This window comes from Rhea pennata, chromosome 12, assembly GCF_028389875.1.
Source record: "Rhea pennata isolate bPtePen1 chromosome 12, bPtePen1.pri, whole genome shotgun sequence".
NCBI classification, from domain to species: Eukaryota; Metazoa; Chordata; class Aves; order Rheiformes; family Rheidae; genus Rhea; species Rhea pennata.
This window is the reverse complement of record NC_084674.1, coordinates 10,886,614-10,912,362: the sequence shown is the minus strand read 5'-3', so window position 1 is coordinate 10,912,362 and position 25,749 is coordinate 10,886,614. Positions and strand designations below refer to the sequence as shown.

Below are 25,749 nucleotides of genomic sequence, written 5' to 3'. Positions count from 1 at the left end.
GGCCCCGCTGCAGCGCCTCCTCCGCGTCCCCCAGGCCACCACCACGGCTGCCCATGGACCTCGTGGCGCTCGCTCTCCTCCTGGGTAAGCGCTTCCCGGGGCCGGGGCCGGGCTCCTGGCGTGGGGTGCCCCGGGGTGCCGCGGGGTGCAGGGAGAGCCGGGGGCGGCACCCACCGCAGGGGGGGGGCAGCGAGGGCCTGGCGCTCGGCTGCAAATCCCAGCGAGGAATCCGGGCCGCGCTGAGCCCGGCGGGATTAGCAAGCGCCTGACCTGGCTCCTGGCTCCCGCCGGCACCGCGCCGCCGGCTGCCCGGGGCTCTCCGCCCCCCTCCTCCCCCCCGGAGCACCATGGGCGCGCGCGGCTCCACCGCACGTGCGTGCATGCAGAGCACGCGGAGCGCACACGCACTCTCACAGCGTGTGTGAGCACGCACACGCTCGTGCACGCGTGGCGCCGGACACAGCGCGCCGGGAACCCGGGGGCACCAGGGCCGGCAGCACCCGTGCCCCTACGTGCCCAGCCACGCTCTGCATGGGCCCTTTGCACACGCAACCGCCCTTTCTGCGCACACCTAGGTCTCTTGCACACGCACACACACACCCCACCCAAGACCTCCCGCCAGGAGTCCTGTGCCCTTACTCCCCCATCGTCCCCCCACGCCCGAGGCCCCGGCCGGCCCACTGGGACCTTTCCAGGTCATGGAGCTTCGTGCTGCATCACTGGGTCAGGATGTGGGGACGGGATGGGGTGGCATGGGGAAGGACGGGGGCGCAGGGTGTGTGGGGGTGAGCAGGGGCGCAGGACAGAGGGTGCAGGGGGCGCAGGAGCCCCGGCGCAGACCCCCTCCAGGCTCATCCTTGCGCTCTCGGCAGTGGGGGTGCCGGCGGCGGCGGGCTCGGAGGAGCCCGACCTGTCCCACGGCTGCGCCCAGGGCAGCTGCTACCCGGCCACCGGGAACCTGCTGGTGGGGCGAGCCCAGAGCCTCAGCGCCACGTCCACCTGCGGCCTCCATGGGCCCCAGGAGTACTGCATCGTCAGCCACCTGCAGGTGAGCCGCGCGGCCCCGGGCACGCACGACCCCCTGCACGTGCAACCCGGCACGCACAGCCCCCAGCACGTACAGCCCCCAGCATGCACAACCCCCAGCACGTACAACCTCGGGCATGCACAACCCACCCGGCATGCACAACCCCCAACATACACAACCCTGGGCATGCACACCCCCTGGCACGCACACCCCCTGGCACGCACAGCCCCACGCGTGCAGCCCAGACCCACGTGGCCGCGGGCACGGCCGGACGCGGGTCCGGCGCAGCGCCCAGCCGGCGGCCCCCGGCGTTGAGCCGCTCCCCGGTGCAGGACTCTGAGAAATGCTTCACCTGCGACTCGCGGGACCCGGCGCTGCGCGACAGCCACCGCATCGAGAACGTCATCTACCTGAGCGGCCCCGACGGCGAGCGCACGTGGTGGCAGTCGGAGAACGGTGAGGCCGGGCCGGCGGCGCCGCGGGGTGCGCGGTCGGGGGGGGGGGAGCAGCCGTGAGCCCTCCGTCCCGCAGGCGTGGAGCACGTCAGCATCCGGCTGGACCTGGAGGGCGAGTTCCACTTCACCCACCTCATCATGACCTTCAAGGTAGCGGCGCGGGGCAGGGCGCAGCGCGGTGCCGCCGGGCGCCCGCCGGTGCCGGCGCGGCAGAGCGGCGCCCGGGGGCACGGCCGCAGCCTGGCGTCCCGCAGACCTTCCGGCCCGCGGCCATGCTGGTGGAGCGCTCGGCCGACTTCGGGCGCACCTGGCGCGCGTACCGCTACTTCGCCTACGACTGCTCCAAGCTGTTCCCGGGCGCCGGCGGCCGGCCCTCGGGGCGCCTCGACGACGTGCTCTGTGACCAGCGCTACTCCGAGATCGAGCCCTCCAGCCGCGGCGAGGTGCGTGGGGCCGGGGTGGCCCGCGCGGCGCCGGGCGCCGGGCGCCTCGCTCAGCAGCCCCTCGCTGCCCCCAGGTCATCTTCAAGGTGCTGGATCCCTCCGTCCCCGTGGAGGATCCCTACAGCCCGGAGGTCCAGGGTGCGTGGCCGGGGGAGCCGCCGGCTCGGGGGGCGGCGCGGCGCGGCGCGGCAGGCGCGGGCGGCGCGGCGGGCGCTGACGCTGCCGCCCGCAGACCTGCTGCGCGTCACCAACCTGCGGGTGAACCTCACCAAGCTGCACACGCTGGGCGACAACCTGCTGGACTCGCGGCGCGAGGTGCTGCACAAGTACTACTACGCCGTGGACGAGCTGGTGCTGCGCGGCAGCTGCTTCTGCCACGGGCACGCGGCCGAGTGCGCCCCGGCGCCTGGCGCCCTGCGCCCCAGCCCCGGCATGGTGAGGGCCCCTGCGCCCGGCCCCCCGCCGCCCGGCCCGCCGGCCCCGGGGCTGAGCCGGGCGCCCGCCCGCAGGTGCACGGCCGCTGCGTCTGCCAGCACCACACGCAGGGCCTCAACTGCGAGCGCTGCGAGGATTTCTACCACGACCTGCCCTGGCGCCCGGCGCAGGGCACCAGCACCAACGCCTGCCGCCGTGAGTGCTGCCGGCGCGGGGCGCGCGGGCCCCGCCAGGCCCGGGCTCCTGCCCGGCGCTGGGGCTGTGTCGGGCTGGCTGTCCTGGTTTGGGGCTTGGGGGTGCTGTGTGCTGGGGCTGGGGGTCGGGACGCTGCATGCCAAGGTCGGGGTGCTGCATGCCGGGGCTGGGGACCGGGGTCGGGGCGCTGCATGCCAAGGTCGGGGTGCTGCGTGCCGGGGCTGGGGGTCGGGACGCTGCATGCCAAGGTCGGGGTGCTGCGTGCTGGGGCTGGGGACCGGGGTCGGGGTGCTGCATGACGAGGTTGGGGTCAGGGTGCTGCGTGCCGGGGCTGGGGACCGGGGTCGGGGCGCTGCATGCCGGGGTCGGGGTGCTGCGTGCCGGGGCTGGGGGTCGGGACGCTGCATGCCAAGGTCGGGGTGCTGCGTGCCGGGGCTGGGGGCCGGGGTCGGGGCGCTGAATGCCGGGGCGGGGGACCGGGGTCAGGGCGCTGTGTGCCAGGGCTGGGGGTCGGGGTGCTGCATGCTGAGGTCGGGGTGCTGCATGCCGGGGCTGGGGACCGGGGTCGGGGTGCTGCATGCCGGGGTCGGGGTGCTGCGTGCCGGGGCTGGGGGCCGGGGTCGGGGTGCTGCATGCCCCCCCGCGGTGCCGGCCCCGCAGGGTGCGACTGCAACGAGCACTCGCGGCGGTGCCACTTCGACATGGCCGTGTACCTGGCCACGGGGAACGCGAGCGGGGCCGTGTGCGACGGCTGCCAGCACAACACCATGGGCCGCCGCTGCCACCTCTGCAAGCCCTTCTACTACCGGCACCCGCGCGCCGACATCCGCGCCCCCACCGCCTGCGCCCGTGAGTGCCCGCCGCGCTGCCCGGCCCCCCGCGCTGCCCCCGGCCAGCCCAGCCCCACGCGGGCCCTGTCTCCGCAGCCTGCGACTGCGACCCGGCGGGCTCGCTGGATGGCGGCGCGTGCGACGGGCACACGGACGCGGCGCTGGGCATGATCGCGGGGCAGTGCCGCTGCAAGGAGCACGTGGCCGGGCCCCGGTGCGACCGCTGCCGCCCCGGCGCCTACGGCCTCAGCCACGGGGACCCGCAGGGCTGCCAGCGTGAGCAGCGTCCGGCGGGACGGGGATGGGTGGAGGGGTGGGATGGAGGGATGGGATGGAGGGGTAGGGAATGGAGGAAGGGGGTGGAGAAAGGCACAGAGGGATGTGGGATGGAGGAAAGGAGAATGCAGGGATGGGGAATGGAGGGAGGAATATAGAGGGGTGGAAGGATGGGGATGGAGGGATGGGATGGAGGAAGGGGTTGGAGGGATGGGGATGGAGTGACAGAGCTGGAGGAATGGAGGGATGTGGGATGGAAGGATGTGGGATGGAGGGATGGGGAATGGAGGGAGGGAGATAGAGGGATGGAGGGATGGGATGGAGGAAGGGGATGGAGGAAGGGGATGGAGGGATGGAGCTGGAGTGATGGAGGGATGCAGGATGGAAGGATGCGGGATGGAGGGGTGGGGAATGGAGGGAGGGAGATAGAGGGATGGGGGGATGTGGGATGGAGGGATGGGATGGGGGATGGGGATGGAGGGAGGGAGATGGAGGGATGGAGGGATGTGGGATGGTGAAAAGGAGGATGGAGGGATGGGGAATGGAGGGATGAGATGTGGGACGGGGGAATAGGATAAGGATTGGGATGGGAGGGTGGGGCGGAGGGATGGGGCCGGCTCAGGGCGGGTGGGCTGCCGGGGGGCGGGCGGCGGCGGGGCGAGCCCACGGCCGCGGTGCGAGCCCGCGGCGGGCGCGTGTGCGTGGGCAGCGTGCCGGTGCGACCCGCGGGGCACCGTGGCGGGCAGCTCCCCCTGCGACCCCGTCAGCGGCGACTGCTACTGCAAGCGCTTCGTGGCCGGGCGCTCGTGCAGCCAGTGCGTGGTGAGTGTCCCTGGCCCCACGGCCAGCCCCACGGCCCTGCCCCACGGCCCTGCCCCACGGCCCTGCCCCGCGGCCGCCCCCCGGCCGCCCGCTCAGCTGGCGCCCGTCTCGCTGCAGCCCGAGTTCTGGGGCCTGAGCTACGACGCGGGGGGCTGCCGGCCCTGCGCCTGCGACTTCGGGGGAGCCTACAGCAACCGGTGGGGCCCGCGGCGGGGACGGGACGGGGGGCGGGACGGGGCGGGGGGCTGGGGCAGGGGCGGACGGAGGGGCGAGCGTGGGAAGTGAGCGATGGGACGAGCCTGGGCGGCTGCCGGACGGCGCTGGTGGGCAAGGATGGACAGACGGACAGACGGACGGCGGGCCGCTCGCCCGCAGGTGCTCCGCGGCGGACGGCGCCTGCCCATGCCGCCCCCATCTCATGGGGCGCCAGTGCGACCAGGTGCAGCCCGGCTTCTTCTGCGCCCCGCTCGACCACCGCACCTACGAGGCCGAGCGCGCCGCGGGCCGCGGGCCCGGCCACCCCCAGCTCCCGGTGAGTAGCCGCGGGGAGCCCCGCGGGCGCCGCGGCCCCGGCGCCCCGCCGCACCGACGCCGCGTCCCCGCAGGGCGCCCCGCGGGCCGAGGCGCCGCTGCACTGCCCGGAGGGCGACAACGGCGTGCCCGGCGGGCGGAAAGGGCGGCCGCGGCGCCGGCGCAGCCCGCCGCGGCCCCCGTCCCGCCGCGGCCGCCAGCAGCCCCCCGGCGCAGCCGGCGGGCCGGACGTGGAGGAGGTGGCGCGGGACGGAGCCGGGCGCATGGTGACGTGGACGGGGCCGGGGTTCGCCCGCGTGCGGGACGGCGCCGGCCTCACCTTCCGCGTCGACGACGTGCCCTACCCCATGGAGTACGAGATCCTGCTGCGCTACGAGCCCGAGGTGAGCCCGGCCCGGCCGCCGGCGCCCTCCCGCGGGCCGGCAGCCGGCCAGCCGGGGCGCGCGGCCCCCCGCGGCCCCCCACCCACGGCCCCCTCGCCTCTCTCGCCGCAGTCGGCCGAGGACTGGGAGGCCGTGGTGAGCGTCAGCTCCCGGGCGCTGCCCACCAGCCCGCGCTGCGGGAACCTGCTGCCCTCCGAGCAGATGTACCGCCAGAGCCTGCCGCACACGCGGAGGTGAGGCGCCAGCACGGGCACCAGCACCGGCACGGGCACAGGCACGGGCACGGGCACGGGCACGGCGGCCCCGGCCATCGCGTGAACCCTGACGCCCGCCCCCACGCAGGTACGTGCTGCTCTCCCGGCCCTTCTGCTTCGAGCCCAGCACCCCGTACGAGGTGGCCGTGCGGCTGCAGCGGGCCGGTGTCGCCCGGCGCCACCCCGGCGCCTTCGTCCTCGTCGACTCGGTGAGGGGCACTCGGGGAGGCCGGGGCGAGGAGCGGGGACCGGGCAGCACGGCGCGGTCACGGCCCCCGGGCTGCTCTCGGCCTGGAGCTGCCTGGGGGGCTGGGGACGGGGAGGGAGGCGTCGACGGGGCTGCCAGAGGGGACACTGCTGGGATGGGCTTGGGGACACCCGTGGGGCTGGGGTTGTCCATGGGGATATCAGTGGGATCGGGATAGCCAGTGGGGTTGGAAACGTCATCGGAGCCGGGGAGGTCGGTGGGGCTGGGGGTGTCAGTGGGGCTGGGGAGGTCAATGGGGCTGGGGAGGTCTGTGGGGCTGGGGAGGGGGAGGTCGGTGGCGATGGGGATGTTGATAGAGCTGAAGCTGGGGGTCCCCGTGGGGCTGGGGCGGACGAGCCCCCCGCAGGGTCGGGGCTGCCCCGCCGCCCGGTGCCAGGCCGCTCTGCCCCTCGCCCACCTCCCCGCCGCCCGGCTCTCCTGGCGCAGCTGGTGCTCCTGCCGCGGGTGCCGGAGCTGCCGGGCTTCGAGGGCGCCGAGGCGGCGGCGGCGCAGCGCCGCGAGGAGCTGGAGCGTTACCGGTGCCTGGAGGCTTTCCGCATGGTGCCGCCGCCCGCCCTGGCCGAGGCCTGCGCCCGCCTCGTCTGCAGCGTCTCGGCCCTGCTGCACGACGGGGCGCTGCGTGAGTGGGGCCGGGGCTGTGCACGCTGCCGTGGGTCGGGATGGGGCCGTGCCCGGTGCAGCGGGTCAGGATGGGACTGCAGGGGGGCAGTATGCCCGGTGCAGTGGGTCAGGATGGGGCCGTGCCCATTGCAGTGGGTCAGGATGGGACTGCAGGGGGGCAGTATGCCCGGTGCAGCGGGTCAGGATGGGGCTGTGCCCATTGCAGTGGGTCAGGATGGGACTGCAGGGGGGCAGTATGCCCGGTGCAGCGGGTCAGGATGGGGCTGTGCCCATTGCAGTGGGTCAGGATGGGACTGCAGGGGGGCAGTATGCCCGGTGCAGCGGGTCAGGATGGGGCCATGCCCATTGCAGTGGGTCAGGATGGGACCATACCCCTTGCAGGGGGGCAGTATGCCCGGTGCAGGGGGTCGGGATGGGGCTGTGCCCCCCGTGGGGGGCGGCGGGTGCCTGGGCGGCCCTGCTCCACGCCGTTCCCACCCCGCAGCCTGCCAGTGCGACCCGCAGGGCTCCCGCAGCGGCGTGTGCCAGGCGCTGGGCGGGCAGTGCCAGTGCAAGCCCCACGTCGTCGGGCGCCGCTGCGACCGCTGCGCCCCCGGCAGCTACGGCTTCGGGCCCCTGGGCTGCAGCCGTGAGTAGCGGGTCGGGCCGTGCCGGGCGCCGCGCCATGCCGTGCCGCGGGGAGCGGGACCCCTGCGCTGGCGGTGCCCCGGGCCCCAGCCGTGCGGGTGCTCCTGTCCGTCTGTCCCGCGTGGGCCTGGCTGGTGCTCCAGCTTGCGGCCATCACCCGCCCGTCCATCTGTCCATCCGCGCCTCTGTCTCAGCCCTGCTGTCCCGCAGCCTGTGGGGTGGCCGTGCTCTGGGTCCGAGTCCCACATCCATCTGTCTGTCTGTCCTTCCACGTACCCTGCGGGGGTCTACGCGGGGCTGGGCACTGCTCCTGCTCGCGACCTCTCACCCGTCTGCCCACCTGCCTGCTCACCCGCCCCGTGGCCCATCCGTGCACCCGCGTCCTCCCGCCCCGCAGCCCGCGGGCCGGCCGTGCCCCGGGTGCCCCCATCCGTCCGTCCCGCCGTCCGTGCGCCCCGTGCGCCTGACCCCGGCGGTGCCGTCTCGCAGCCTGCGCCTGCTCCCCCGAGGGCTCGGCGTCACGGACGTGTGACGCGGTGAGCGGGCAGTGCCGATGCCAGCCCGGTGCCGTGGGCCGCCAGTGCGACCAGTGCCAGCCGGGCCACTGGGGCTTCCCGGCCTGCCGGCCCTGCCAGTGCAACGGGCACGCCGAGGACTGCGAGCCCCGCACCGGCGCCTGCCTGCGCTGCCGTGACCACACCGCCGGCCGGCACTGCGAGAGGTGAGCGGGACGGGACGGGGCGGCCGCGCCGCGGGGCGCGTCGCCCGCCGGCCGCTCAGCCCTGCTGCTCGCAGGTGCCAGGATGGCTACTACGGGGACCCGGTGCTGGGCTCGGGGCAGCAGTGCCGGCCCTGCCCCTGCCCCGGCTTCCCCGGCACGCGGCACTACCACGGGAGCGCCTGCCACGCCAACCAGGCCACTGGCCACATCGTGTGCCTCTGCGCGCCCGGATACGCCGGTGAGGGGCGCCGCGCCAGCACCGCCGGGGGATGCTCTGAGGGGTGCTGGGCGCCCCCAGCACCCACGGGCCCTCCGCTGCTGCCCGCAGGGCCCCGCTGCGACCGCTGCTCGCCCGGGTACTTCGGGGCGCCGGAGATGGAGGGGGGCGTCTGCCGGCCCTGCCAGTGCAACAACAACATCGACGCCAGCGACCCGGGGGCCTGCGACCCCCGCACGGGGCACTGCCTGCGCTGCCTGTACCACACTGCTGGGCCCCGCTGCACCGAGTGCCAGCCCGGCTACTACGGCAATGCCCTGCAACGCAGCTGCCGGCGTGAGCGGGGCGCCGCGGAGCCCGAGGGCTGGCGCCGGGCGAGCCGCCGGGGCCGTGTGGGGGGCCGGGGCTGTGCAGGGGTGCAGGGTGCTGCAGGGGTCAGGCAGGACCCCAGGGTTTTGGGGGCTATGCAAGGGGTCAGGGCCAGGCAAGGGGTTTGGGGGCTGTGTTGAGCTTTTGGGGCCGTGCAAGGGGCTGGGGCTGTGCAAGAGGCTGGGGCCACGCAGGGATCTGGGGCTGTGCAGGAATTGGGGCCATGCAGGGGGTTCAGGGCCATGCAGGGGGTCTGGGGCCATGCAGGGGGTTCAGGGCCATACAGGGGGTCTGGGGCCGTGCAGGGGGTCTGGGGCCATGCAGGGGGTCTGGGGCCGTGCAGGGGGTCTGGAGCTGTGCAGGGATTGGGGCCACACAAGCATTCAGGGCAGAGCGGGGACTTGGGGCCACGCAAGGGGTGGTGTCCGCGTGGGGGTCAGGAGCACGCAGGCAGGTTGGGGGTGCAGGGGGGTCAGTGCCAGGCAGGGCACTGGGGGGTGTTGGGGTCGGGGCTGGGCCCCACGCGGCCGCCCGCCCCACAGGCTGCAGCTGCGACCCACGGGGGACGCTGGCCTCGCACTGCGCCGCGGGCACCTGCGCCTGCGACCGAGCCTCGGGCGCCTGCGCCTGCCGCCCCAATGTGGTGGGCAGGAGCTGTGACCGCTGCGCCCCCCACTTCTGGAGCCTGGGGGAGCCGGGGGGCTGCGAGCCCTGCGACTGCCACCCCACGCACGCCCTGCACCCGGCCTGCGACGCGGTGAGTGCCCCGCGCCGCTGGCACCGCGGCTCCGTCGCCTCCGGGCGCCGCTGAGCACGTCGCTCTCGCTGCAGGTCACGGGGCAGTGCCTGTGCCGCCCCGGCTTCGGGGGCCGCGTCTGCTCCCAGTGCCAGGAGCATCACTGGGGTGACCCCGAGCTGGAGTGCCGAGGTGGGAGCGTGTCCGAGGGGCCGGGGACACCGGGGCTCCGGGGACAGGGGATGTCAGGAGTATGGGGGCCCTGGGGAAACGAGGGGTCTTGGGCACACAGGGTGTCTGGGGACACGGCAGGCCCTGGGATGCAGGAGGCTCTGGGGACGTGGGCCTCTGGGGACCCTGGGGACATGGTGGGACCCTGGGGACATGGTGACCCTGAGAACATGGTGGGGCCTTGGGGACATGGGGACATAGTGGGACCTTGAGGATGTGGTGAGGACCTGGGGACATGGTGGGACCCTGGGGACATGGGTGCCCTGGGGACATGGTGGGATACTGAGGTCTGGAGGTCGCTGGGGACATGGGGGACCCTGGGGTCATTGGGCCCCAGGGACACAGAGACCCTGGGGACATGATGGGATGCTGAGGACATAGGGGGGGTCCTTGGGGACATGGGGGGTTCCTGGGGTGATAGTGGGACCTGGGGACAGAGGGGCCCTGTGGACACGGTGGGATGCTGAGGACATGGGGACCTGGGGAAACGATGGGACCCTGGGGACACGGTGGGAGCCCGGGGATGTGGTGGGACCCTGGGCTCATGGGGGTCCCTAGTGTCACAGCGGGATCCCCGGGACATGGGGCGCCCTGGGGACACGGCGGGCCGTGGGGGATGCAGGGCCCCGCGCGGCGGCCGAGGCGTGATGGCGCCCGTGCCCGCAGCCTGCGAGTGCGAGCCGCTGGGCGCCGAGAGCCCGCAGTGCGAGCGGGCCGGCGGGCAGTGCCCGTGCCGGCCGGGCTTCGGGGGGCCGCGCTGCGACCGCTGCCAGCGGGGCTACCAGGACGCCTTCCCCCGCTGCCCGCCCTGCCACCCCTGCTTCGGGCGCTGGGACCCGGCGCTGGGCAGCCTGCGGGAGACGCTGCGGCGGCTGCGGGCGCAGGCGCGGGCGCTGCGCCAGGGCGGCCCCGCGCCGCCGCCGAGCCCCAGGCGCCTGCGGGCGCTGCAGGAGGCCCTGGGGCGCCTGGGGCAGCTGCTGGCCCACGGCGAGCGCCCGCAGCTCCTGCGCAGCCTGGGCGAGCGGCTGGACGGCAGCAGGCGAGTGGGCGCCGCGGGGGGCGGCGGCGGGGTCGGGGGCCTCGGCTGGGCGCGGGGAGCCCCTGAGACGCGGCCGCTGCGCAGGACGGAGCTGGACGGCTCGTGGGAGCAGCTGCGGGAGCTGGAGCAGCGCCTGGAGCGGCTGGCGAGGGGGGAGGCGCAGCGGCGGCAGCGGCTGGCCGGGCTGCGCCGGGAGCTGGGCGAGCTCCGCGGCACCGCGTCCCGCCTCGAGCGCGCCCTGGGCACCGTGCCGGGCGCCGCCTTCGCGGGTAAGAGCGGCGGGCGAGGGGCCGGCGGCGGCGGGGGCCGGCGGCGGCCGTGCCCTGACGCCACCGCCCGCCCGCAGAGGCCTCCCGGCACGCGGTGGCGGCGGCGGCGGCGGCGGCCTCGCGGCAGGCGGCGGAGCGGGCGGCGGGCGCGCTGAGCCAGGCGCAGGCCACGCGGCGGGCGGCCGAGCGGGCGCTGCGACGCCGGGGCGACGCTTCGCGCCGCGCCGCGGCCGCCCAGCGCAAGTCGCTGCGGGAGGCGCGGAAGCGGGCGGCCGAGCTCGGCGTGGCCGGCGTCAACGCCAAGGTGAGCGCGGCGCCGGGCATGCGCGGGTGCCGGCGGGGACGCCCTCCTGTCCCCTGCCCCGTCCGTGCCGCGTCCCCCCTCCCCGGCTCAGCTCCGCGCCGCGCCGCCCTGCAGATCTGCGGGGCGCCCGGGGACCGGAGCTGCACGCAAGCCCCCTGCGGAGGAGCCTTGTGCCGGGACGGCGGCGGCGGGCGGCGCTGCGGGGGCGCGGGCTGCGCCGGCGCCCTGCCCGTGTCCGCCCGCGCCCTGCGCGCCGCCCGCAACACCTCGCGGCAGCTGGACGCAGTGCTGGCGCAGCTGGGCGCCGTGGCGCACAAGGTAGGGACGGCCGGGCCGGCGGGGCTCGGCACCACGGGCCCCCCGCGCTGCCCCCCGGGCCGGCCCGGCCCCGCTGCGCCCCTGCGGCTGCCCCTTGTGCAGTGTCCTCGTGCTCCCGTGCTCGTGTCCTTGTCACCTCTGCATCCCTCTTGTGCCCCTTTGCACGTCCCACCCGTGCCCTTTCTGTGCCCCCTTGCACATCCCCTTGTGCCCCTTTGCACGTCCCTCCCGTGCCCCCTCCTTGCACCCCCTTGCACACCCTCTTGCACGCCCCTCTGTGCCCCTCTGCACATGCCCCTGTGCCCCCTCACCCATCCCCATGGCCCCGTGCCCACCCCCCCGTGCCCACGAGCGCTGCGCCCCACGCTCAGCGCCCCTGTCGCCGCCCCCGCCCCCCCAGATGCGGGAGGTGCAGGACCTGGCGCGGGGTGCGCGGAGCCAGGCCGAGGAGGCGCTGGGGCGCTCGCAGGCAGCCCGCACCCGCGCCGAGAAGGCCACGGCGCAGCTGCGCGACTTCATCCGCCGCATCAAGGCCTTCCTGGCAGGTAGGGCTGGGCACGGGGCGGGCGCCGGGCACGGGGCAGCGCGGCGCCGGCACCGAGCTCAGCCCCGCTCCGTGTCTCCGCAGAGGAGGGGGCCGACCCGGCCAGCATCGAGCTGGTGGCCCGGCAGGTGCTGAACATCTCCCTGCCCAGCAGCCCCGGCAGGATCCAGGAGCTGCTGCTCGAGATCCGGCAGAGCATCGGCCAGCTGGACGGGGTGGACGCGGTGCTGAACGGCACGGCGCAGGGGCTGGCCGCGGCCCGCAGCCTGCTGCAGCGGGGGCAGGAGGCCAGGCGAGTGCCGGGCGCCGCGGGGGGCCGCGAGCGGGGTCCCGGCATCGAGGGACGAGCCAGCCGCGGGGCAGGGGCTGGAGCCGCCCGTGTCCCCGCAGGGAGCGGGCGGAGGGCGTGCGGGACGTGCTGGCGGGCACGCGGCGGGCGCTGCAGACGGCGCAGGCCCAGGCGGCGGCGGCGGGGAGCGCGCTGCAGAGCGCCGGGGACGCCATCCGCGCGGCGGAGAGCCGCGCCAAGGAGGTGCGAGGAGCTGGCGCCGGGGCCGGGGGGGCCGGGGCTGTGCGTGCACGGGGGGCAGCGGGGCCGGTGCCCTGGGCATAGCCGTTAACGGGGTGCAGGACTGGTGCTGGGATGTGCCGGGGAGGAGGGCAAGCACCGCGGGTGCGCGGGGGCGACTGGGGCTGGCGCCGTGGGGGTAGTGAGGTGATAGAGCCAGTGCCATGGGCGTATTGGGGGTCACAGGGCTGGTGCCACAGGTTCACTGGGGCAATGGGGCTGGTGCCATGGGTACATCGGGGGTCACAGGGCCATGCCATGGGTACACCGTGCCATGGGTCTATTGCGCGTAATGGTGCTGGGCCGGTGTCACAGCTGTATTGGGGGTCACGGGGCTGGTGCTGTGGGTACATTGAGGTCATGGGGCCCACGCCGTGGGTATACTGGGGTCACGGAGCTGATGCTGTGGGTATGTTGGGGTAATGGGGCTGGTGCCATGGGTAAACCGGGGGAAGATGCCATGGGGAGCGAGGCCGTGCCGTGGGCATGCCGGGGGAGCGAGGCCGGCAGCCCGGGCACGCTGGGGACGCCGGGGCCGGGGGGCACAGGCAGGCGGGTCGCCGTGCGCGCTGGCAGCCTGGTGCCGCCCGCTCGCCCAGGCGGAGCGCAAGCTGCAGGCGCTGGAGGGGAAGGAGCAGCGGGCGCGGAAGCGGCTGCGGGAGCTGGCGCAGCGCGTCGCCGCGCTGCAGGAGCAGAGCCGAGACGGCCGGCGCTTGGCCCAGCGAGCCGAGGCCCGGGCGCAGCTCGCCACCGCCGCCGCGGGGACGCTCAGCCAGGTGAGCCCCGGGGTGGGGGGGGGCAGAGCGGCGGGGCACGGCCGGCCGGGCGCCGGGGGGGCTCGGCCTCGGCGCGACGCGTCCCCTCTTCCTGCTGCCAGGATCTGGCGCAGGTGGCGCAGCGGTACCTGGTGCTGAAGGGCCGGGTGAGCGAGCTGGACGGGGCGTCCCCGGCCGCCCGGCAGCGCGTGATGCACATCACGCAGCAGGCCCAGGACCTCCTGGACAAGGCCAACAGCAGCAAGAGGAAGCTGGAAGGTAGGGGGGCAGCGCGGGCGGCGGGGGCGCGAGGGGCGGCGCGCCCCGGCCGTGCCCCGACGCCGCCCGTCCCCGCAGAGCTGGAGCAGCACCTGGGCGCCAACGAGCAGGCGATGGCGGCGAAGGCGACGCGGCTGCAGGCGCTGGAGCGGCGCGTCTCGGGGCTGCTGGAGGAGATCCGGGAGAGGGCCAACGCTTACGCCACCTGCTAGGGCGCCCGGGCCCCGCCGCCCGGGCCAGCCCCGCGCGTCGCCCAGGGCCCGGCGGGCCCCCGGCCCCCGGCCGCGGGGCCTCCGAATAAAGCGCCGAGCAGCGGCTGCGCCCGTGTCTGGTGTCTGGCTCGGCGCCGCGGCCGTCGGAGCGGGCGGGGGGGCTCCGCCGGCGGCGCGGCCGCCGCTCCGGCCGGGATCCGCCCCGCGCCTTCCGCGCAGCCAAGCGCCGAGGGGGCGGCGGGAGGGCCGGGCGCGGCGCGGCGCGGCTCCGCGCGGCTCACGGGACGCGGGCGCGGGCATGGACACGGCCACGAGTGGGCAGCGACCGCGGGGCGCCGGCGCGGCGGCGCCGCGGGCCGCGGCCGTGCGCAGCCCCCGCTGCCTCCTGCCGCTGCTGCTGCTGCTGCCGCTGCTGCCGCTGGCCGGTGAGTGCGGCCCCGGCGCGGCGTCGAGGGCGGGCGGCGGCGGCGGCCGGGCCCCGGCGGGGGTTTCCGGGCGGCCGCGGAAGGGGCCCCGCCGCCCGGGCGGCCCTTCCCGTCCCCGCCGCCCCGGGAGGGTGGGGGGGGGGTGGAGGGGGGCGCCGCGGGGCCGCTCTGGTCCCCCCCCTGCGCGGCCGCGCCGAGCCCTGCGCCGGCCTGAGCCGCCGCTGCCCCCGCAGCGCCACGGGGGGCCCTGGGGCAGGCGCCCGACGCCCCCCGGGGCTGCGCCCAGGGCAGCTGCTACCCGGCCACGGGCGACCTGCTGGTGGGGCGAGCCCAGCGCCTGCACGCCTCCTCCACCTGCGGCCTCCGCCGGCCCCAGCCCTACTGCATCGTCAGCCACCTGCAGGTGAGCGGGCCGGGGGGGGGCCGGGGGGGGGCGGGGGGTCCGTGGCCGCCCCGCTGAGCACCCCGCTCCCGGCCGCAGGACGAGAAGAAGTGCTTCGTGTGCGACTCGCGGCGGCCCTACGATGCCCGCGGCAACGCGGGCAGCCACCGCATCGAGAACGTGCTCACCACCTTCGCCCCCCGCCCCAAGAAGGCCTGGTGGCAGTCGGAGAACGGTGAGCTCCCGCCGGGCAGGGGGCTCCCCTTCCTGCCGCCCGCCCATGCGCGGGAAGCGTGGCTCAGCCGCGGCGGCGGCGGCGGCGGCGGCAGGGCTCAAGCGTGCCGTCCCACAGGCGTGGAGCACGTCAGCATCCAGCTGGACCTGGAGGCCGAGTTCCACTTCACCCACCTCATCATGACCTTCAAGGTGGGTCCGCAGCGCGTGGGTCCCCCCACGGGGCCGCCCCTTCCCCCTGCCGGTGCCGGCGGCGGCCACCGCCGCGGCGCCCGGGGGCACGGCCGCAGCCTGGCGTCCCGTAGACCTTCCGGCCCGCGGCCATGCTGGTGGAGCGCTCGGCCGACTTCGGGCGCACCTGGCGCGCGTACCGCTACTTTGCCTACGACTGCGCGGGCGCCTTCCCCCGCGTGCCCCGCGGGCCCCCGCGCCGCGTCGACGACGTCGTCTGCGAGTCGCGCTACTCCGACATCGAGCCCTCCACCGAGGGAGAGGTGAGAGCCCGGCGCCGCGCCGCGGGCGCTGCCGGCGTGGGGGGAGCCGCAGCCTGGCTCGCACGGTGCACGGCACCGGGAGCGGAGCGGGGCGGGCGCCCGGCCGGGGCTGCCCCTGGCCTCCGCTTGCCGCTCTGCCTTCTCCGTTTTTGCAGGTGATCTACCGGGTGCTGGACCCTGCCATCCCCATCCCGGACCCCTACAGTCCCGACATCCAGAGTGAGTCGCCGGCTGCTCAGGGGCTCCAGCCTGGCTGCTCTATTTTGGGTGCCGCTATTTTGGCTGCTCTTCCCCAGCTCGGAGCTCCGCCGCGGGGGTTGGGGCCGGGTCCAGCCCGCGGGGGCTCAGCCCAGCCGACGGGAGCCTCGGGGGGCCGCGCTGGGGGCTGCAGCCCGGGCTTGCAGCTAAAAGCCGAGCTGCGTCACAGCGAGCGCGGGGCACCCAGCGGAGAGGGAAGGGCCTGCCGGGAGCGCCGGGACGGCCCCGCCGGCCGCTGGGCCGTGCCAGAGCTGGGCCCACCCCAGTGCCGAGCAGGAAGGGATCCACGGCGAGAAAGGCTGCAGGCCGGGCCGTGCATGAGATGGAGGGGGTTGACTGCCCACGGCTAAATTTAGGCTGGGAGCAGGAGGAGGGGAGGAATCTGCAGGGCAGGCTTGCTGGGAAACTGCGCTCCCCGGGGAGCCGAGCCGTGCTGTCGTGCCGGGGAGCCGGGGCAGCGCGAGGCTGCGCCCACCATGCACAGTGCTGCCCCACGCGCACCCCGAGCAGCGGCGCCCCCGGGCCCCCAGACCTGCCCTTCCCTAGGGGAAACCTCTGCTCTGGGGAGCTCCCAGCCCCTCTCCCGCCTGGGACTGTGCAGAGCCAGGACCGCGTGCACGGCCCGGGCGGGTGTTGCACAGCCGGGCATCACCCAGGCTGATGGTGCGCAGCCGCGCACAGCCCAGCCCAGCCCAGCCACGCACACCCCGTGCGGGCCGCACGCTGCCGGAGCTGGGCGTGCAACACCCGGCGCTGACACTGCTCTCCCCCCATGCCAGACCTGCTGCGCGTCACCAACCTGCGGGTGAACTTCACCAAGCTGCACACGCTGGGCGACAACCTGCTGGACTCGCGGCGGGAGATCCGCGAGAAGTACTACTACGCGCTCTACGAGCTGGTGCTGCGCGGCAACTGCTTCTGCTACGGGCACGCCTCGGAGTGCGCCCCGCTCAGCGGGGCCCCCGCCGCCGCCGCCGGCATGGTAGGGCGAGCCCGGCCCCGCACGCTCCGCCGCGGTGCCGCACTGGAGCTGGGCAGCCTGGATTCCCGGTCCCGTGCCCCTCACCGCTGTGTCCCGGCAGGTGCACGGTCGCTGCGTCTGCAAGCACCACACGCAGGGCCTCAACTGCGAGCGCTGCGAGGATTTCTACCACGACCTGCCCTGGCGCCCGGCGCAGGGCACCAGCACCAACGCCTGCCGCCGTGAGTGCTGCTGGCGCGGGGCGCCCGGCGCTGGGACCCTGGCACGGTCTGGCAGGCTGCGCTGTGCCAGGGGGCTTGGGGGTGCTGCGTGCCGGGCTGTGGTTTGGAGGCCAGTTTGGGGATCTTGCAGGCCATGTTTGGGGGCGTGGGGTCCTGCAAGCTGTGCTTGGGATTCGGTGTGCTGCATGCCGTGGTTCAAAGGGCCTTGAGGATTGAGGGTGCTGCATGCCACAGTTTGGTTTTGGGGGGTCCTGGGGGCTGCACCAGGGTTTGGTGGGATTTGGGTGCTGCAGGCTGGATTTGGAGTTGGCGTCAGGGAGCTGTATGCTGGGTTTGGGGGTTGGGGCTGGGGTGCTGCATGTGGGGTTTGGAGCTGGGGCACTGCGTGCTGAGTTTGGGGTCAGGGTGCTGCGGCTGCGGGTCAGGGTCGGGGTGCTGCATGATGAGGTTGGGGTCGGGGTGCTGCGTGCTGGGGCTGCGGGTCGGGGTCAGGGTGCTGCATACCGGGGCGGGGGGTCGGGGTGCTGCGTGCCAGGGTCAGGGTGCTGCGTGCCGGGGCTGGGGGCCGGGGTCGGGGTGCTGCATGCCGGGGTCGGGGTGCTGCGTGCCGGGGCTGGGGGCCGGGGTCGGGGTGCTGCATGCCCCCCCGCGGTGCCGGCCCCGCAGGGTGCGACTGCAACGAGCACTCGCGGCGGTGCCACTTCGACATGGCCGTGTACCTGGCCACGGGGAACGCGAGCGGGGCCGTGTGCGACGGCTGCCAGCACAACACCATGGGCCGCCGCTGCCACCTCTGCAAGCCCTTCTACTACAAGGACCCCAGCAAGGACCTGCGGGACCCTGCGGTGTGCCGAGGTGGGGCTGGGTGTGCTGGGGTGCCCGGGCAGGCGCCCGAGGGTGCGCGGCCGGCCACGGATGCTGACGCTGCCTGCGCCCGCAGCCTGCGACTGCGACCCCGAGGGCTCGCTGGACGGCGGGCTGTGCGACGCTGCCGACGACCCGGCCCGGGGGCTCCTCGCGGGGCAGTGCCGCTGCAAGGAGCACGTGCAGGGCCCCCGCTGCGACCGCTGCAAGCCCGGCTTCTTCGGGCTCAGTGCCGCCAACCCGCAGGGCTGCCAGCGTAGGTACCGCCGGCGGCGCTGGCTCCCGCAGGCTCTGGGGCACCCGCCGGGGCTCGGCGTATGGCTTGGCCTTGCCGGACACGGCTGGCTCTCTGCGTAGGGTGCCAGTGTGACCCCCGCGGCACCGTGGCCGAGGGCAGCCGGTGCGACCCCGTCAGCGGCGACTGTCTCTGCAAGCGGCTGGTGACCGGGCGCAACTGTGACCAGTGCTTGGTGAGTGGGGCTGCTTGCGCAGCTGCCCGGCGGCCGTGCGCGGTGCTCGGGGGCATGGCGCCGGAGCCGGGCGCTCGCTGACGCTCTCGCTCCCTGCAGCCCGAGCACTGGGCACTGAGCCACGACCTCCCGGGGTGCCAGCCCTGCGACTGCGACGTGGGAGGCGCCCGAGACAACCTGTAAGTTTGGGGCTGGGGGCAGCGGCGGGGCACCCTGCCAGCATGCAGCGCCAGGGCTCGGTGCTGACAGTGCCGTCGGCGTGCCAGGTGTGCTGCGGAGACGGGGCAGTGCCGGTGCCGCAGCCACATGGTGGGACGGCGGTGTGGCCAGGTGGAGCCCGGTTTCTACCACATCAACCTGGACCACTACACCTACGAGGCTGAGGATGCCCGGCTGCAGCAGGTGAGGGGCAGAGCCGCCCCCGGGCAAGCTGGGCACTGCGGGGAGCTGCAGGTGCCCAGGCTCGTAGGCACCCTGCCCTGCAGCAGAGGGGAGCGATGCCTGCGGCCATGGCACCCTGCGGGGTCGCATCGCACAACTGCCCCTCGCACCAGGGCTCGGTGGTGGAGCGCGAGCCCCCCGCGGGCCGCCCGGCCTCGTGGACGGGGAGGGGGTTTGCCCGCGTGACGGAGGGCAGCTCGGTGGAGTTTCACGTGGGCAACGTGCCCTTCTCCATGGAGTACGACGTGGTCATCCGCTACGAGCCCCAGGTGAGCCGGGCCGGGGAGGCTGAGCCGCGTTCCCGGCCGAGGGGCCGCGATCATCGCGGGCCGGCGAGGCTTTCGGGGCGGCGATTGCCCTGTTCTCTGCCTGCAGCACCCGGAGCCCTGGAAGGAGGTTAGGCTGCGGGTGCTGCGCCCCAGCCCCGTCTCCGCCAGCAGCCCCTGTGGAAACACCATCCCGGCCGACGACCAGCTCTCCGCCAGCCTCCCGTCCGGCGCGAGGTGAGCGCCCCGCCGGGGCCGGGCCGAGCTGCCCGGGGAGCCGGAGGGGGCAGGGGGAACCCATCTGCCCGTGCCTGCCTTCTGCTGCCCCGCAGGTACGTGGTGCTGCCCCAGCCCGTCTGCCTGGAGAAGGGCGTCTCCTACACCCTCCGCCTGGAGCTGGGCTGTGCTGCAGCCCGGCAAGAGCCGCCCTCCGCCAGCGTGCTCATCGACTCGGTGAGGGGCGTCCCCGGGGGGCACCTGGCTGTGGGGGCCAGGGAGGGTGCACAGGGTGGCTGATTGGTGCACGGGGTGCAGCGTGGAGCAGGCTGGGCATTGCGCAGGGTGCATGTGGGGCAGCTGGGTTGCGCACGGGATGCACCCATGGGAGGTGAGGGGAGAGATGAGGGGGGTGTCCCGATTCCCTGTCTCCCCCAGCTGGTGCTCCTGCCCCGTTACTCCTCCCTGGAGATGTTCATCGCAGGCGACCCCAGCGCCGCGGGGCGTCGGGAGACCTTTGAGCGGTACCGTTGCGCCCAGCACTTCCACGCCGTGGGGCAGTCGCCTGTGGCCGAGCCGTGCTCCAGCCTTCTCAGCAGCATGTCGGCCGTCCTGCACGACGGGGCGCTGCGTGAGTACGGCCCCGCACGCGCGCTCGCGCCCCGTGGCCGTGGGGCCGCCGCGCTCACGCCACGCTCTGCCCGCAGCCTGCCTCTGCGACCCCCAGGGCTCGCTCAGCGCCGAGTGCCGGCCCCAGGGCGGGCAGTGCCAGTGCAAAGCCAACGTGGTGGGGCGCCGCTGCCACCGCTGCTCCCTGGGAACCTTCGGCTTCGTGCCTGGCGGGTGCCGAGGTGAGTGCCCCGAGGAGGAGCCGGGCGGCTCCGCGGGGACGCGCGGGGAGGGACGCTCGGCGGCGGCGGCCCCAGCGCCGACGCTCTCAGCGCCCTGCCTCGCAGCGTGCCAGTGCAGCAGCGAGGGGTCGGTGAGCAGCATCTGCGACAGCACCACGGGGCAGTGCGCCTGCCGCGAGGGCGCCCACGGGCTGCGCTGCGACCGCTGCCAGCCGGGCCACTGGGGCTTCCCGGCCTGCCGGCCCTGCCAGTGCAACGGGCACGCCGAGGACTGCGACCCCCGCACCGGCGCCTGCCTGCGCTGCCGCGACCACACGGACGGCGAGAGGTGCCAGCGGTAAGTGGGGCGCCGCGGGCTGGGGCACGGTGCCACCGGCAGCTCAGGCTCCCGCTCACCGCCTGTCCCCAGGTGCGCGGCCGGGCACTTTGGGAACCCGGCGCTGGGCTCGGGCCAGCACTGCCGGCCCTGCCCCTGCCCCGAGGGACCCGGCAGCAGCCGCCACTTCGCCACCTCCTGCCACCAGGATGGGCACTCCCAACAAGTCGTCTGCCACTGCAGCCCTGGGTACACAGGTGGGTGCTGGCATTGGGGAGCCCCGAGGGCGGCCAGGGGTGCCCTGCCCCAGCTCCCGGCACTGCCCAGCTCGCTGTGCCAGCAGGTCCCCGCTGTGACGAGTGCGCGCCCGGGTACTACGGGGACCCGCTGCAGTTTGGTGGGCGCTGCCTGCCCTGCCAGTGCCACAACAACATTGACATGACCGACCCGGACGCCTGCGACCGGCGCACAGGGCGCTGCCTGCGCTGCCTCTACAACACGGCGGGGCCCCACTGCGCAGAGTGCCAGCCCGGCTACTACGGGGACGCCACGCGGCACAGCTGCAGGCGTGAGTACCTGCGCTGCCTGCAGACCTGCCTCCAGCTCCACTGCACGGCCCGGCCCGGCCCCAGGGACCCTGCACGCCCACAGCCGCCCCCTGCCCATGCACGCTGTGGGGGGGGAGTGCCTGTGGCCCTGCCTTGCTCCTGCCCCCATCCCTTTTCCATCACCTTCCCCATCCTATCCCTGCCCCAATCTCATCCCTGCCCCAATCCTTTCCTCATCCCTGCCCCAATCCTTTCCTCATCCCATCCCCACTCTCATCCCCACTCCCATCCCTGTCCCATCCCCACTCGGTACTCAGCACCTATCCGTTTGCAGGTTGCTCTTGCAATGCACTGGGCACCGACCCCAGCACCTGTGGGCCGCAGCAGTGCCAGTGCGATGGGCGCAGTGGGCAGTGCCGCTGCCTGCCCCACGTGGAGGGTCAGAGCTGTGACCGCTGCAGCCCCAACTTCTGGAACCTGGGCAGCGGGCAGGGCTGCGAACCCTGTGCCTGCCACCCCCAGCACGCCCTGGTGCCCACCTGCAACCAGGTGAGACACCCTGGGGACGGGTGGCGGGGGTGCCGGGGCGCCCAGCACCGGTGCCAGCCTCAGCCTCCCTGTTTCAGTTCACGGGGCAGTGCTCGTGCCAGCCGGGCTTCGGCGGCCGGACCTGCGCTGACTGCCAGGAGAACCACTGGGGTGACCCACAGCAGAAGTGCCGAGGTGAGAGCCGGGGCTGCCGTGGGGGGAATGGCTCCCCCGCCGCGGCGAGGCTGCAGGTGCCCTGCTCTCCCCGCAGCCTGCGACTGCGACCCCCGCGGCATTGCCAGCACCCAGTGCCACCGCGGCAGCGGGCACTGTGACTGCCGGCCTGGCGTCTCAGGCGTCCGCTGCGACCAGTGCGCCCGGGGCTTTGCCGGCGCCTTCCCCGCCTGCCAGCCCTGCCACCCCTGCTTCGGGGACTGGGACCGCGTGGTGCAGGACCTGGCTGCTCGCACCCGGGCGCTGGCGCAGCGGGCCAGCCTGCTGCAGCACACCGGCACTGCCGGCGCCTTCGAGGGCACCTTCCGCCGGCTGCAGGAGAGCCTGGCCTCCGCGCAGGCCGTCGTCGCTGCCCGCAACGCCACAGCGGCCACTGCCACCCACCTGATGCGCACCGTGGACTGGCTGCGGTGAGCGCCAGCGCTGGGCGCGGGTCCCCAGGGTGGCCCTGGCAGCGGGTTTTCACCCATTTTGCCTCGCAGGCAGCAGATCGGGGAGGCCACGGAGAGGCTGACGCGGCTGGAGGGCGAGCTGACGGCCGCACAGGACGCCAACTTCAACGCCAGCCATGTGCTGAGCACCGTGGACCGGGGCGCCCGCGCCCTCAACCACAGCGTGCAGGAGCTGGGCCAGCGGCTGCACACCCTCAAGACCTCCAACTTCCTCGGTGAGGAAGTCGGGAGCCCCGTGCCGGGGGGCCGCATCGGGGCAGCAGGGCTGTGGCCGGGGGTCTCACAACTCCCGTGCCGCCCCCCCAGGCGCCTACGACAGCATCCACCAGTCCCACGCGGAGTCGCAGGAGGCCGAGCGCCGTGCAGACAGTGCCACCCACGGCCCCGCGAGCGCCTCGGCAGCCACGCGGCGCCGCGCAGAGCAGCTCCTGGCCAGCCGCCGGGACGACTTCAACCGGCACAACGCAGCCAGCCGGTGGGCGCTGACGGAGCTGGCGGCACGGGCACAGGCGCTGAGCCTGCAGCCGCTCAACGAGAAGGTGAGGGGCACGGGGCAGGGACCGAGGACGGTGCCCAGAGCCTCCTCGAGCCTGCGCTCCCTTCCAGGTGTGCGGGGCTGCAGCCGACGCGCCCTGCTCCGAGAGCCCTTGCGGAGGAGCTGGGTGCCGGGACGAGGACGGGGGACAGCGCTGCGGGGGACTGAGCTGCGGCGGGGCCGTGTCCACGGCTGACAGCGCGCTGGACCGGGCACGCCATACCCGGGAGGAGCTGCAGCGGGCCGCCGGCGACGTGGCCCAGCTCTCCCACAAGGTGCGTGCCGCGGGGCCGGCGGGCACTGGGCTGCGCGGCCGAGCCCGTCGGGCGCTGAGGGTCTCTGGCCCCTGCCCAGGTGGCCGAGGCCAAGGGGAAGGCGGATGAGGCCCGGCTCCGGGCACAGGCAGCTCTGGACAAGGCAAACCAGACCAGGGCCCGCATGGAGCGCTCCAACAAGGAGCTGCGGGAGCTCATCAGCCACGTCAAGGCCTTCCTGAGCCGTGAGTGGCGGCATGCAGCGGGGGCCGGCGGCCCCTGCCCGGCGCTGCATGGCACCGCACTGCCTTGCATGGCACCGCGTGGCACCGCGCGGCCCCTGCACTGCCCGTGGACTGTACAACCCTGCACAGCATCGCGCAGCACAGCCCCAGCACTGCCCTCCAATTCCCCGTTGCCCCTGTCCCCCTGCCCTCCCTGCCCCACGCTGCCCTCCCCGCTGCCTGGCACCACCTCCCCTGTCCACCTGCGCCTCCCGGGCGCCCGCGACCCTGCGCCCCTCTGCCCCGGAGCACCACATGGCACTGACGGCTCCTGCCCGCAGAGGAGGGGGCCGACCCCGAGAGCATCGAGGTGGTGGCCAGCCGGGTGCTGGAGCTGTCGCTGCCCGCCTCACCGGCCCAGATCCACCGGCTGGCCGAGGAGATCAAGGCACGGGTGCGTGGCCTGGCCAGCGTGGACGCCATCCTGGAGCAGACGGCCGGCGATGTGCGCCAGGCCGGGCAGCTGCTGCAGGATGCGCAGAGGTCCAGGTGAGCGTGGGGCTGGGATGCGCGCCGGGGGGACGCAGCCCTGCCAGAGACCTGGGCCCCAGCAGGTGCTGAGGCTGCGGCCACCCCGGCTGCAGGTCGCAGGCGGAGGGCGTGAGGAGCACGGCCAAGGCAGTGCGGCAGGCTCTGGAGGAGGCGCAGCAAGCCCAGGGCACGGCTGAGCATGCCATCCGTGGTGCCACCAGCGACATCCAGCACAGCGAGAGAGCGCTTGGTGTGGTAAGGGTCTCTTTCCAGCTCCCCGTGGCTTCTGTCCCATGGGAACTGGTGGACTCCCATCCCTACCACCCAGGCGCCCTGATGGTGTTGGTCTCGGGCACATGGACACCTTGGCAGTGTCCATCCAAGCCCAGGGGCACCCTTATGCCGTCGGTCCCCACCATAGGGGTAACCTCATGGTGTCCAGCCCTACTATGTGGGTACCCTGGTGGTGTCCATCTATGGTCTATGGGCAACCTGATGGCATCTGTCCCTGCTACGCAGACACCCTGACAGTATCCATTCCCACCACGTGGGCACCCAGGTGGTGTCCATCCCTGCCATGAGACACCTTCATGCCAGTGGTCCCCACCATGTGGGCAACCTCATGGTGTCATTGTCCATCGAGTGGGTTCCCTGATGGTGTCCTTAGATCCTTGGTCTAAGAGCACCCCAGCAGTGTCTATCCTTGCTGCACGGACAGGCTGATGGTGTCTGTCCCCCCCAGCATGAGCACCCTGACGGTGTCCATCCCTGCAAACACCCTGAGTGTTTGTCCTTGGTCTGTGGGCACCCTGGTGGTGTCTGTCCCTGCTGCACAGACACCCTGACTGTGTCCGTTCCTGCTGCACGGACACCCTGGTGGTGACCATCCCCACCACATGGGCACCCTGACGGTGTCGATGCCGGTGCCCAGATGCAGGCCCAGATGACGAACGCGGAGCAGCAGCTGGCCAGTGCCATGGAGCGGGTCGGGCTGCTGGACCGGCAGGTGGATGCCTTGAAGGTGAAGCGAGCCAACAACAGCCTGGTGGCCGCCCGAGCCGAGGACACGGCCGGCGGCGCGCAGGCCCGAGCCGACGAGGCCAAGCAGGCAAGCGAGCCAGGGGCTGCGGCGGGGGGTGCACGGCGGGGCTGGGGGGCGGCGGCGGCGCTGACGCTGCCCTCTCGCGCCGCAGCTGCTGGAGGGGCACCTGCGGGACCGGTACCGGACGGCGCAGGAGCTGGTGCAGCACCGGGCGCAGGGCGCGCTGCAGGCGGGGAGCCGGGCGGACCAGCTGCGCGCCGAGGCCGCCGGGCTGCTGCGCGAGGCGCAGAGCAAGCTCCAGCGGCTCCGAGGTGAGGCGGGGGCCGGGGCCGGGCGAGGGGCCGGGCCAGCGGCGCCGTGTTGACCTCCGTCCTTCCCCGTCTGCGCAGTGCTGGAGGAGGCCTACGAGCAGAACGAGCGGGTGCTGGACGCCAAGGCAGCCCAGCTGGATGGGCTGGAGGCCAGGATGAGGGACATCTTGGCCACCATCAACCAGCAAGTCCAGATCTACAACACCTGCCAGTGAGCGCCACGCCGGCCGGACCCCCGCCCGCCCCACGGGGCCGTGTCCCTGCCCCTGTGCCGCTGGGGTGGCGGGCACGGGCTGCCCCGGGTCCCCAGGGTGCTGCTCACGCCTGTGAATAAAGCTACAGCACGAGGCTGCCTGTGTCCCTGCGCTGCCCTGGGCTGCCCGCGGGCCCCAGCCCGGGGCGCTGGGGGACCGGGGACACGCTGCGGGGCTGGGGGGTGGCGGTGTGGGGCTGGGGTCCTGTTGTGGGACACTGTGGGGCAGGGTGACATGTTGGAGCCTGTGGCTTGGCTGTGGGGTGGGGTGACAGTGTGGGGCTGGCTGACACACAGCCCCGTTGTAGGGCAAGGTGACTGTGCAGCAGGGTGACATGCTGTAGGGCTGGGGGTTGGCTGTGGGATGGGTGACACCGCAAGGGGGTGATTTTGTGGGGCTAGGGGCTGGCTGTAGGGTAGGTGACAGTGAGGCGGGTGACAGTGAGGCTGGGTGACATGCTGTAGGGCAAGGTGACAGTGACAGCGTGGGGCTGAGGGTTTGCTTTGGAGGTGGGTGTCACGGCAGCAGGGTGACACTGCGGAGGGGTGACTGTGGGCTGGAGTCGGCGGTGGGGCGACCCTGTGGGGGTGACACCGCGGGGCGATGCCCGCCGGCCGTTGGCGCGGCCGCGCCAAGCCGCCGCGCCCGTTGCCATGGCGACGCCGCCGGCAGCGCCTGGAGCCGGGT

At 74.5% G+C, this 25,749-nt stretch overlaps 2 protein-coding genes across 2 annotated transcripts; both read left to right on the top strand.

Moving 5' to 3' along the window:
• On the top strand, window positions 1-13,765 carry LOC134145632 (laminin subunit beta-4-like). Its single transcript, XM_062585315.1, has 33 exons — window positions 1-84; window positions 873-1,048; window positions 1,360-1,483; window positions 1,559-1,632; window positions 1,737-1,925; window positions 2,000-2,063; window positions 2,158-2,360; window positions 2,435-2,555; window positions 3,216-3,404; window positions 3,482-3,661; window positions 4,371-4,483; window positions 4,601-4,680; window positions 4,859-5,015; window positions 5,089-5,397; window positions 5,509-5,630; window positions 5,740-5,860; window positions 6,346-6,538; window positions 7,025-7,168; window positions 7,657-7,888; window positions 7,963-8,126; window positions 8,217-8,441; window positions 9,017-9,231; window positions 9,306-9,402; window positions 10,108-10,480; window positions 10,565-10,749; window positions 10,827-11,053; window positions 11,168-11,371; window positions 11,772-11,916; window positions 12,000-12,207; window positions 12,306-12,447; window positions 13,083-13,259; window positions 13,361-13,517; window positions 13,596-13,765. The coding sequence occupies exons 1-33, from the start codon at window positions 54-56 to the stop codon at window positions 13,727-13,729; spliced, it is 5,475 nt and encodes a 1,824-aa protein (XP_062441299.1). The 5' UTR covers window positions 1-53; the 3' UTR covers window positions 13,730-13,765.
• A 205-nt stretch (window positions 13,766-13,970) lies between these two features.
• LAMB2 (laminin subunit beta 2) lies at window positions 13,971-25,156 on the top strand. The gene is made up of 33 exons (XM_062585172.1): window positions 13,971-14,154; window positions 14,388-14,557; window positions 14,636-14,771; window positions 14,889-14,962; window positions 15,076-15,264; window positions 15,420-15,483; window positions 16,302-16,504; window positions 16,605-16,725; window positions 17,392-17,580; window positions 17,666-17,845; window positions 17,947-18,059; window positions 18,159-18,238; window positions 18,326-18,461; window positions 18,614-18,769; window positions 18,876-19,003; window positions 19,099-19,219; window positions 19,421-19,613; window positions 19,690-19,833; window positions 19,939-20,170; window positions 20,243-20,406; window positions 20,493-20,717; window positions 21,032-21,246; window positions 21,324-21,420; window positions 21,497-21,869; window positions 21,942-22,126; window positions 22,218-22,450; window positions 22,518-22,721; window positions 22,801-22,945; window positions 23,266-23,473; window positions 23,569-23,710; window positions 24,387-24,563; window positions 24,649-24,808; window positions 24,887-25,156. The coding sequence occupies exons 1-33, from the start codon at window positions 14,028-14,030 to the stop codon at window positions 25,021-25,023; spliced, it is 5,421 nt and encodes a 1,806-aa protein (XP_062441156.1). The 5' UTR covers window positions 13,971-14,027; the 3' UTR covers window positions 25,024-25,156.
• The last annotated feature ends 593 nt before the right edge of the window (window positions 25,157-25,749 follow it).

Bases quoted from the DNA above. Each gene is read 5' to 3' on its own strand.
- LOC134145632 (XM_062585315.1), top strand. From the start codon at position 54: ATGGACCTCGTGGCGCTCGCTCTCCTCCTGG. The intron at 4,484-4,600 runs GTGAGTGTCCCT...GTCTCGCTGCAG, and splicing joins GCTCGTGCAGCCAGTGCGTG to CCCGAGTTCTGGGGCCTGAG. The intron at 10,481-10,564 runs GCGAGTGGGCGC...GCCGCTGCGCAG, and splicing joins GAGCGGCTGGACGGCAGCAG to GACGGAGCTGGACGGCTCGT.
- LAMB2 (XM_062585172.1), top strand. From the start codon at position 14,028: ATGGACACGGCCACGAGTGGGCAGCGACCGCGGGGCGCCGGCGCGGCG. The intron at 22,127-22,217 runs GTGAGGAAGTCG...CCGCCCCCCCAG, and splicing joins CAAGACCTCCAACTTCCTCG to GCGCCTACGACAGCATCCAC. The intron at 23,711-24,386 runs GTAAGGGTCTCT...GCCGGTGCCCAG, and splicing joins GCGAGAGAGCGCTTGGTGTG to ATGCAGGCCCAGATGACGAA.